General features: G+C 46.0%; 1 protein-coding gene across 1 annotated transcript; it reads left to right on the top strand.

Annotated features, from left to right (window-relative positions):
* Nucleotides 1-424: 424 nt before the first annotated feature.
* LOC139384697 (very-long-chain 3-oxoacyl-CoA reductase-B-like) lies at nucleotides 425-10860 on the top strand. The gene is made up of 10 exons (XM_071129526.1): nucleotides 425-785; nucleotides 6010-6056; nucleotides 6501-6576; nucleotides 6816-6923; nucleotides 7135-7199; nucleotides 7346-7390; nucleotides 7604-7638; nucleotides 8356-8503; nucleotides 9110-9259; nucleotides 9608-10860. The coding sequence occupies exons 1-10, from the start codon at nucleotides 608-610 to the stop codon at nucleotides 9713-9715; spliced, it is 960 nt and encodes a 319-aa protein (XP_070985627.1). The 5' UTR covers nucleotides 425-607; the 3' UTR covers nucleotides 9716-10860.
* The last annotated feature ends 938 nt before the right edge of the window (nucleotides 10861-11798 follow it).

The raw sequence follows: 11798 nt of genomic DNA, 5'->3' as shown, positions 1-11798 counted from the left end.
ATGTCTTCACTATTATTCTACAATGTAGAAAATAGTAAAAAATAAAGAAAACCCCTTGAATAAGTAGGTGTGTCCAAACTTTTGACTGGTACTGTATATGATTTGTTTTATTAATACAAAAAAAACTGAACATTGAACACAGACAACAATGAAAGCTATATACAGGGTTAGCCAGATCTAGTGAAATAATATTACAGCACAAACCAATCAGAAATGTGAATATCTGGTGTCATAAATATTCATCCAGTCAGATATTATGAAAGTGTTGGTCCCGCCTTCCTCGTCCATGAAGATTAAAAAAATAATAATAATGAGAATGGCTGTCGATACACATGTCGTTGCTGCTCTACGAATTGACGCAAATATAAACGAATCGAAAAGGAGCATGTTTTGACAGATTCCAACGTCAACAAATCGGTGCTGCAAACCAGTGAATGCGGAAGTGTCAGACGCGGAAGTAAAGCCAAATATAAAGGCACGAGCTTAAAGTTACTGGCTGCATCATGTACAAGAGGCTTTTGCGATAGATGCACGTATTGTAGACAGCCATTTGTAAATCCATACATTTGATCTCACAAATTAGTTGTGAAAGCCGTGTGCAAATATCATGTCGTCAACTGGAGAGACTTTACTACGGGCGGTGGAGACTCCGCTCTTCTGGATAGGCGTGTTGACTGCGGCCTATTTCTCAGTGTGCTCCGTATGTCGTTTGCTGTCAGGGCTCAGAGTTTGGGTGTTGGGGAATGGACGGGTGGTATCACCTGCTAACCTCGGAAAATGGGCAGGTGAGTAGCTAGCAAGCAATATTTATATAAAGACAAGGTTTGCGTGACCTCACCGTTTGCTTTATTGCCTGCTGTTTTTCTTTGAAGGTTTATTTAGTCGCTGATGAAAGAGAATTGTCATGTTTCGAAAGCCCTATCTCAAGCGATGATTGACGCGTCTAAACGTTAAAACACAGTGAATGAATTGTAGTTCACATGAGCCATCAAGGCTAATGACTCAGGACTGTCAAGTGAGGTCAGGATGCTGCCTGGTGTTTGAGAGCTAGTAGTGAGATAAATCAATCACCCTCGACCCAGTATAATATGGTTCAGTTTATAGTGTGAATCAGACAATTTTCTCCTAGCCATCAGTAGGATATTGTAGCTAGTAGAATACATGTAGTGTTTCCCCTAGGATTTCTCTGCAGTGGTGGCAAAGTTAGCGTGGGGACCACAGTTTTAGAGGTCCTCTTGGCGTTAGAGACAACTGTGCTGTTTTTAAAGGGGATTTCCTGCAATTCTACACAATTTGCTATTGTTTATGTCTTATGTTTTCAGTGACTCAAACATAACTAAGTCAATGGGAACACAATTCCAATCTCCCTGATTGTCTAGTTTTTATTTTGGTGATGGCTAGTTCTCAAAGATCTTATTTATATATATATATATATATATACTACATTCTTTATCTGTTTTTTAAAGTTTACACTGAGAAGTTTCACCATCCTGAAAAATCTTTAAGTTTTACTGTAAATGTGTTGTTCACTGCTTAATGCATATAGGGGAAAGGCTGGCCAGCCCTATTGTCCTTTGGAACACACTGTGGCCTCTGCTTTGTCGACAACACATCAGTATTGCGTTGGCATGACACGAGTCTGCCTTTTCTCACAGAAGTGAGTGATAGGCTACATTAATGTTTACCCAACCTTATTGCTCGTGCAAGGCCATTCAGGGTTATGTTATCAGGGTTACATCAACAGGGTTACCACATCAGGATGACTACATAAGGGGTGGCAGGTAACCTAGTAGTGCTTAGAGCCAGTAACCGAAAGGTCCCTAGTTTGAATCCCTGAGCCGACAAGGTGAAAAATCTGTCAATGTGCCCTTGAGCAAGGCACCTAACCCTAATTGCTCTAGGGTTACCGTTGATTATGGTAGACCCTGGTTGTGACCCTACTCTCCGAGTGGGATTTGCAAAAAAAAAACATTTCCAGTTCACATGTGTATTAATACAGACTGTGTATTAATACAGACTTGTACATGTGTGAAATAGGACAAGTATAAGCACCCAGTGAAATTATTATTATTATTATTATTATTATTATTCACTGCTCAAAACAATAAAGGGAACACTTAAACAACACAATGTAACTCCAAGTCAATCACACTTCTGTGAAATCAATCTGTCCACTTAGGAAGCAACACTGATTGACAAATTTCACATGCTGTTGTGCAAATGGAATAGACAACAGGTGGAATTTATAGGCAATTAGCAAGACACCCCCAATAAAGGAGTGGTTCTGCAGGTGGTGACCACAGACCACTTCTCAGTTGCTATGCTTCCTGGTTGATGTTTTGGTCACTTTTGAATGCTGGCGGTGCTTTCACTCCTGTGGTAGCATGAGACGGAGTCTACAACCCACACAAGTGGCTCAGGTAGTGCAGCTCATCCAGGATGGCACATCAATGCGAGCTGTGGCAAGAAGGTTTGCTGTGTCTGTCAGTGTAGTGTCCAGAGCATGGAGGCGCTACCAGGAGACAGGCCAGTACATCAGGAGACGTGGAGGAGGCCGTAAGAGGGCAACAACCCAGCAGCAGGACCACTACCTCCGTCTTTGTGCAAGGAGGAGCAGGAGGAACACTGCCAGAGCCCTGCAAAATAACCTCCAGCAGGCCACAAATGTGCATGTGTCTGCTCAAACAGTCAGAAACAGACTCCATGAGGGTGGTATGAGGGCCCGATGTCCACAGGTGGGGGTTATGCTTACAGCCCAACACCGTGCAGGACGTTTGGCATTTGCTAGAGAACACCAAGGTTGCCAAATTCGCCGCTGGAGCCCTGTGCTCTTCACAGATGAAAGCAGGTTCACACTGAGCACATGTGACAATCTGGAGACGCCGTGGAGAACGTTCTGCTGCCTGCAACATCCTCCAGCATGACCGGTTTGGCGGTGGGTCAGTCATGGTGTGGGGGGGCATTTCTTTGGGGGGCCGCACAGCCCTCCATGTGCTTGCCAGAGGTAGCCTGACTGCCATTAGGTACTGAGATGAGATCCTCAGACCCCCTGTGAGACCATATGCTGGTGCGGTTGGCCCTGGGTTCCTCCTAATGCAAGACAATGCTAGACCCCATGTGGCTGGAGTGTGTCAGCAGTTCCTGCAAGAGGAAGGCATTGATGCTATGGACTGGCCCTCCCGTTCTCCAAACCTGAATCCAATTGACCACATCTGGGACATGTCTCGCGCCATCCACCAACGCCACGTTGCACCACAGACTGTCCAGGAGTTGGCGGATGCTTTAGTCCAGGTCTGGGAGGAGATCCCTCAGGAGACCATCCGCCACCTCATCAGGAGCATGCCCAGGTGTTGTAGGGAGGTCATACAGGCACGTGGAGGCCACACACACTACTGAGCCTCATTTTGACTTGTTTTAAGGACATTACATCAAAGTTGGATCCGCCTGTAGTGTGGTTTTCCACTTTAATTTTGAGTGTGACTCCAAATCCAGACCCTCCCCTCCGTGGGTTGATAAATTTGATTTCCATTGATAATTTTTGTTTTGATTTTGTTGTCAGCACATTCAACTATGTAAAGAAAAAAGTATTTAATAAGAATATTTCATTCATTCAGATCTAGGATGTGTTATTTTAGTGTTCCCTTTAATTTTTTTGAGCAGTGTATTTGAGTCCATCTTTGAAGTGTAAACACCAGGTTAGGGCTTTGACCATGTGACTGTAAAACACAGCTGTGCCGATCACACCCAGAAGTGGACTGGTTCCAGGAAGTTTTTATGTCATTGAAATCCCATTTTGAAATGAAAAATAAGCCCCTGTAAATTAAAGCACATGTGTCAACTTCTGTGTTTGGCATGCGACACGGAGTACCAGGAATGGAATGTTAACACCAACCGGGTCTGGTTTTCACGGTAGCTGCCAAGGCCTGCTGAATATCGGTCTTGTCCTGCTCTGCTGATTTTTAAGGACAGGTTTGCTGAAGTTTGCAGCAAAGGGAAATTATAAATGTGGGGACATTTCAACCAATTTTGACGTGTTGTATGTAGCTTATTTAGAAGCTGTGTGAATAGCTATTGTACAGCTTCCCCCCTCGCTCACTGAAGCAGAGGTGATTGAGAGAATGGCCTGACTATGTAAGAAGACTAGAGCCATTCATAAATGTGGCTGAGGAGTCAGAGTATTCTGTTTCAATTACACTTTACTGCTGGCAGTGTGTTGTGGAGCAGCATCACGTAACACAGGGTCCATATCTCTAGCCCCTCCTCCCATTCACAAAGGCCTATATTCACTATCTTTCTGTGCATTCACGCCTCTTACCCCTTCCTCATCCTGTTCTGAGCTTCCGTCCCTCCTCCTCCCTGTCTCTTTCTGTCACGACACCTGCTCTGTCTCTACACCGTGGTTATTTAGCTTCTCGTACAGTTATATTGTCAAGTCCTTCATCGAAAGGCATTGGCTCATGAGTTATTTCTGGCGTGATTAACAGATTGTTGGACCCTGGTAGCATTAAGTGGACCACTCTCTGTCATTGGTTGAAGGAGGTCGTTCTTAGGTCATTGTTACGTTCAACACTGGGGTTCTTCTGCCTGCTTCAAGTTGGACAGGAAGGGGGATCTTTTGGAACAAAAATTAAACAAAAGTTTAAAAACAAATCCTGGGACATGATGTGGAAAAAAACATGGCAATTTGATATTTTGGGTCAAGGAATGCTGAGGTGTGAGAAACCGCTGGGAGCAGCAGCTCGTTGGTATTCTGTGCAGCAACTGTGCTAGACGAGGCTGCAGCCTTCTGCTATTTTAAACCTGCACTTCTTTTTTTAGCTCAGAATATTCAGCAGCAGAAGCCCCGCTGTCTGGCCGAGAAGCACTAACATTTTTACAACCATTTTCATTTCTTGATCATTTTGAAGGCGTATGAGGATGTTGAAGGATGCCGTTCAAGCCCATCTAGGTTAGGTCCTATGAGTAGATTCTTCTACCATCTTCCCTGACCTAGCATATATTTATGATGGCATCTCTTCAAATGGACACTTTTTAATTTTGAGTAAATGGAAGGAACATACCTTGTGCTCGAAACATTGAGTTTCATTCTTTAAAACAGCTTAAAATAACCAGCGGACGCTTCCCCTGTCGCCCATACGGACCCCCCCCCCCCCCCCCCCCCCCCCCTCTCTCTGTTCAATCGCTCTGTTCTATTTTTAGCTCTCTACCCTCCTTTCTGATCCCCCTCCCTCCATTCTGGTCCCTCCCCAGTGAAAGCCTGGCTGCTTCCCGTCTTCCTCTGCTTTAAGGCAACAGCAGTGGAGAGTTGGGTCTGGTGAAGGAGAGTTGGGTCTGGTGAAGGAGAGAGAGTTGGGTCTGGTGAAGGAGAGAGAGTTGGGTCTGGTGAAGGAGAGAGAGTTGGGTCTGGTGAAGGAGAGAGAGTTGGGTCTGGTGAAGGAGGGAGGGATGGAGGAGGAGGAGGGAGGGAGGGAGGGAGGGGTGGAAAACAGAGCTCACTGACAGCCAGTAAAGGCTAAATATAGCCTCTGCTGTCTCTGCAGTGCCAGGCTGCCTGACCCAGGGTGGCAGAGGAATGCCACGGAGCCTGTCCTCTCCCCATGTTCTGCTGTCCCCTTCCCCTCCGTCTCAGTACCTGCATCACCATCGTCGTCTGGTCTTTACCACCAATATTCTCTCTTCCTTCTCGCTCACTTAAATGACAGAACCACAGGTAGCAGTGCAAGGACACAGAATGCATTGTTAATGTGATCATTTTCATCTGGCATGTCATTTTTCGATACATCAGCGTTTAGGTATGTGTATACATGTATTTCATCCAGGTCTGATGAGTTGACTCAGTACTGCTTGACTCACAGGCATGTTTGACCTATTGACTAGAATGGGATCAGTGTTCTCTTCCCTTAATGTAGTTTATTATTTATTATTTCTGGGTCAGTTGTGAGCAGTGTCGGTGTGTTTTGTTTACCCTTGATTAATACACCCCTTCTCCTTGTTCGTCTTCCCCCTCAGTTGTGACAGGAGCCACGGATGGAATTGGGAAAGCCTATGCGGAGGAGGTAAGACTGATTCCCGGGGTTTCAGACATTTCAGGCCCCTTCACGGGAAAACCAAAGTGAGTGACTCATCAGAGAGAGAGGGGTTTAACCAGGAGGTCAGAGTAGTGACGGTGACACACACACACACACATACAAAGGTTTGCCTTTTGCGAGCAAGCGCTGAGGGATTTATGCTGCATAGCCAGGGCAGAATTTATTTAAAAAATAGTCATTTTTTTTCAAGGGAGTTCCCATCAGTTGACAGTCATGATCAATGCCCTGCTTGATAACAGTTAGGGCTGTCCTTTTCATTGTTGATGATGGCTATTGTTGATTTAGGTCATGGATCTGGGTGCAGTGTATGTGTGTGTGTAGTATTGTTGAATGTTAGACCCTCTTTAACGACCAGTCTTAAAGATGGTCTTAGTGTCCATGTTGAGTGTTGGTTTCTGTCGGTCTCCACAGCTGGCTCGGAGGGGATTTTCCATTGTGCTAATCAGCCGCACCCAGGAGAAACTGGATGATGTGGCCAAGTCCATCGGTGAGTAGTTACACCAGGGGGCATGTTCATTAGGCGTGGGGAAACCCTGGACTAGAGGAGAACGAGTCAGTCTCCAGTTGTCTTGTGTGACGGGGCCCTCTGCTGTTCACTATGGTGTATTGACATCTGAGCCCCCACATCTTTACAGATGAGTCCACTACAATCTCACTCCCTAAAGCTCACCGTTTGTTGTTTCACTACCTTTTTTAATGTTACAATAACAGCGTCTTCCCTCCTAGAGAGCAAATATGGAGTTGAGACCAAATCCATCGCTGTAGACTTCAGTGCGAAGGACATATATCCCAAGATTGAAGCTGGACTTACCGGGCTAGAGGTTGGCGTTCTGGGTAAGTGAGAGAGGCAGTCCACGACGGTGACGGTTGTTTTTTTATGAATCATTCAGATGGTGTGGCCCTCTTTTAAAACGCTGCTGCGCCCCCTTTGGTTAGAAGTTGAAAATCAAGTGCAGAGAGGCATGTGTTGATCATTTCCTCCATTCCCTTAAATGATGTTGTATTTGAAAGACCTGACTGTGTTCTATATGGCTTTTATCCCTAGTAAATAATGTGGGAATGTCCTACTCCTATCCGGAATTCTTCCTCAACGTTCCCAACCTGGACAGTGTGAGTCTGAATGGCCTTGTGATTGTTCCCGTCCCATCTATTGTCTACCAATATGACTTCTCACACATTCTGTTCTATGAAAACATTACGCCTCAGAGATGAACCCAGAACTAAATCGTTGTTGTTTTTTTATTCTGTCCTTGCAGTTCATCGACACAATGGTGAACATCAACATCACGTCTGTTTGCCAGGTCAGTGATCATGGGACTGGAAGCCCAGTAATACACTAATGAACAGGTTGATTAATCATGTCTATTTATTTGCCTTATCTGTCACACACTACAATGAGCGCATGCACACACACACACACACAGTCTGCCATATGAGGCAGAGGATTGGTTCCCAGCCCAAAGCAACAGCATGCTTTCTGCTCTAAAACCCACAATCCCTCTCTCTTTATACAGATGACCCGTATGGTGCTACCTGGGATGGTAGAGAGGTAAGTGGAGGGGTGACGGTATCTGGGGTTCTCGGGGAGGGACTGAGGTGGTGGAGGGATCTGGGGTTCTCGGGGAGGGACTGAGGTGGTGGAGGGATCTGGGGTTCTCGGGGAGGGACGGAGGTGGTGGTGGAGGGATCTGGGGTTCTCGGGGGAGGGACGGCGGTGGTGGAGGGATCTGGGGTTCTCGGGGGAGGGACGGCGGTGGTGGAGGGATCTGGGGTTCTCGGGGGAGGGACGGCGGTGGTGGAGGGATCTGGGGTTCTCGGGGGAGGGACGGCGGTGGTGGAGGGATCTGGGGTTCTCGGGGGAGGGACGGCGGTGGTGGAGGGATCTGGGGTTCTCGGGGGAGGGACGGCGGTGGTGGAGGGATCTGGGGTTCTCGGGGGAGGGACGGCGGTGGTGGAGGGATCTGGGGTTCTCGGGGAGGGAATGGTTGTTGGCTAGTAGAGCCGCTCTGGTCAGTAGAGATTCTCACTCTTCCCAAAGTGTAATGCGTATTCCCCAACTCTTATACTCGCCATGCTCATGTACTCGTCTCTGACCAGAGGTTGGCGTCGTCTCTGACCAGAGGTTGGCGTCGTCTCTGACCAGAGGTTGGCGTCGTCTCTGACCAGAGGTTGGCGTCGTCTCTGACCAGAGGTTGGCGTCGTCTCTGACCAGAGGTTGGCGCCGTCTCTGACCACTAAACATTAGATTGCGTGTCACCCGTTTCAGGAGAAAGGGGGCCATCCTCAACATCTCTTCTGCCAGTGGGATGTACCCTTGTCCCCTCCTCACGGTCTACTCTGCCTCGAAGGCTTTTGTGGACTTCTTCTCCCGAGGGCTAGAGGCTGAGTACAAGAGCAAAGGGATCCTCATCCAGGTGAGACTGAAGACTGACCTGTTTTAACCAATGATTTGTATATCCACTAGATGACTAATAGGGGGCGCTATGTTGAAGCCACTGTGCCGCCATCTTGGCTCTCCCCCAACATTGTAAAATATATGTTGGAAGCTATAGAAATGCATGTATTAATGTCTACATTTGTTTTTGCCACGTTTATTCTATTAGAGACGGCTTAATGCATGTTTTTAAATTATTTCTTTGTTTATATAAACATTTTCCTTGTTGTATTGATGACTTACTGTACCCATGACAACAACAGAAAACACTTAAATACATGTCATTTTGAAATGCTGTATAATTCCATCCATTCCTATGGAGGACTGCTCTACTGGGGAGAGCCAATATGGCCGACAGGTGGCTTCAAAGCCTATCGGTGGCCAATGCATAGCATCAGCAATCCAGGGTTTATATACATTTGTTTCACCCCCCAGAAACCCCCACAATGTTATCCCTAACACGTCAGCCATACTGTCTCTCCCGGAGGGACAGGCTTGGTCATATTTATCTGTCGGAGGAGTTTGTTTTCAAACCAGTGAGGGAACATCCATGTGAATTTGAGTAACAGTCGTTTCTCCTCCCCAGAGTGTCCTGCCATTCTTTGTGGCCACCAAGCTGAGTAAGATCCGGCGGGCCACTCTGGACAAGCCCAACCCTGACCGCTATGTGGCCGCGGAGCTCAACACGGTGGGGCTGCAGAGCCAGACCAACGGCTACCTGCCTCACGCAGTCATGGTAGGGACGGGCTAACCATACGATAGAATACTTCACTGTCCTTTTCCATGGACATTTTTAGGGTTCAGGATGACTGTTTTTATCACAAGGTTGAACAAGTCAGGAACTTGTCAGGTTACACCAGATTCTACCTCATCAGTTTACGACGATTCGTCCCTGACAGTTGGCCACAAATGATCATTGCTTGAAGCTCTCATGCTTTTGCAAATGCAGAACTATTCAAGTGGCAAGTATCTTGATGTAAGTTAATAGTAATGAATGCAGAATTTAGACTGTAAATACCCAACGAATTATGATATTAACAGGCATGGATTCCCAGACCAGATTAGTGATGTTTTGTTTCCTCAGGGCTGGCTGACCACCGTGCTGTGCCCTGCCAGGCTCCTGAACAGCTACATCATGGGGCTACACCTGGGGATGCGCTCACGCTACCTGAAGAAACAGAAACAGGGCTAGAGGTACGATCAGGGGAAAGGAGGGGCAGGTGTGGAGAGAAAGGGGACCAACACGAATCCACCTGCTCCGTTCTTCCATAACCCTCACAGACCAGGTTCAGGGCTGGCAGACTGCTAGTGTGTTGAATTTAGTCTACGGAGTTCTCTGGCTTGGCTAATCGGCTCTATGGAGGAACTTCCTGGAGTTGAAACATTGACCAGGCACTTAAACATAATGCACTAAGTTCAATTAAACTGTTGAATTTTTTTTCTTGTGGACAGGTATTAGGAGCTGCGCTTGTGAGCTACCACTTCAAAAAACAATACTAGTTGCAACTTTATTCCTTCGAAATGTTTTATTGTTGGAGTCGTGTTGAACTCAGAATAAAACAAATATTGAAAGAAATGGATTTGAGTCAATCTGAAACGCTCATTTGGCAAAGGGCAGGAAAATAGCTGTTCTCCCTGGATTGGTTTACAATGAAAAGGTTGTGTACAAATCATGTATTAATGAACCTACAAAAGGGAGACTAAGGAGACCTAGTTAACAGAACTGTTCCTGTTTGCATACTGGATGGATTGATGTCTCGTTTTGAAGAAGGTTGTGTCTGCTAGCATGTCAGTATGGTAGGTAGTTAAAACACTAGGGAATGGGTTGAGTTAACCCGGTCTTGTTTGAACTGACTCACTGGTGTCCCTTCTGTATTGAAGACCAACAACTTACAAGCCATTCTCTGGTCATCAAGGCAGTGTCTCAACAACAACAACAACAAGTAGATACAAGCTGTTAAACAGTTCAGGCCATTTTACTGTTGAACCAAATGTCTTGTCCAACTGTTTTGTTCTGGTTACTTTCTATCAAGCAGTCAGCGGTCCGTTAACAGATGTTTCTTAACATGCTTCACACACGGTCTGTTTTTTGAACTCTAAGCATTTTGTTGTACAGCATAATGCCACTGTTATCTTACTCTATGAGCTCACCAAAGTGACACATGAATATTGTCTCATGTTATTTGGTTGTGTTAATGAAAGCTTTGCATTTGATTGTTTTAAATGCATTTAAGTAACAAATTCCCACAATGTTAAAGACCTTGTAAGGTTTGGTCGAGAGCTCGTGTATATTCCCAGTCTGTCATGCTCGCCTCAATAAAACACTGTTCAACCGTCTATCTGGCATGTTCCTGGTCTGTCATGCTCACATCAAAACACTGTTCAACCGTCTATCTGGCATGTTCCTGGTCTGTCATGCTCACATCAAAACACTGTTCAACCATCTATCTGGCATGTTCCTGGTCTGTCATGCTCACATCAAAACACTGTTCAACCATCTATCTGGCATGTTCCTGGTCTGTCATGCTCACATCAAAACACTGTTCAACCATCTATCTGGCATGTTCCTGGTCTGTCATGCTCACATCAAAACACTGTTCAACCGTCTATCTGGCATGTTCCTGGTCTGTCATGCTCACATCATAACACTGTTCAACCATCTATCTGGCATGTTCCTGGTCTGTCATGCTCACATCAAAACACTGTTCAACCGTCTATCTGGCATGTTCCTGGTCTGTCATGCTCACATCAAAACACTGTTCAACCATCTATCTGGCATGTTCCTGGTCTGTCATGCTCACATCAAAACACTGTTCAACCATCTATCTGGCATGTTCCTGGTCTGTCATGCTCACCCCTGTATTCCCTCATGTGGTCTTAACATAAGGAGCTGATTTAATGCCCTACTTCTGTTCAATTTAAACGTGGTACTATTTGAGTAGCACTTCCCCTCTCGTCCCAACAGTCTTCACATGGAGGTTAATTTGAGGTGATGAGAGTTCACTGTGGATATCATCTGATCTGAAACTTCCAGAAACTGGGCTTTCCTTATGGGCTGTAACTGAAGCTCCATACAGAGACTGGGCTTTCCTTATGGGCTGTAACTGAAGCTCCATACAGAGACTGGGCTTTCCTTATGGGCTGTAACTGAAGCTCCATACAGAGACTGGGCTTTCCTTATGGATGGTAACTGAGGCTCCATACAGCAGAGACTGGGCTTTCCTTATGGATGGTAACTGAGGCTCCATACAGCAGAGACTGGGCTTTCCTTATGG

The sequence above is a fragment of the Oncorhynchus clarkii genome, chromosome 26 (genome assembly GCF_045791955.1).
Source record: "Oncorhynchus clarkii lewisi isolate Uvic-CL-2024 chromosome 26, UVic_Ocla_1.0, whole genome shotgun sequence".
Lineage (NCBI taxonomy): Eukaryota > Metazoa > Chordata > Actinopteri > Salmoniformes > Salmonidae > Oncorhynchus > Oncorhynchus clarkii.
Note: the sequence above shows the minus strand (reverse complement) of the source record. Positions and strands in the feature narration are given on the sequence as shown.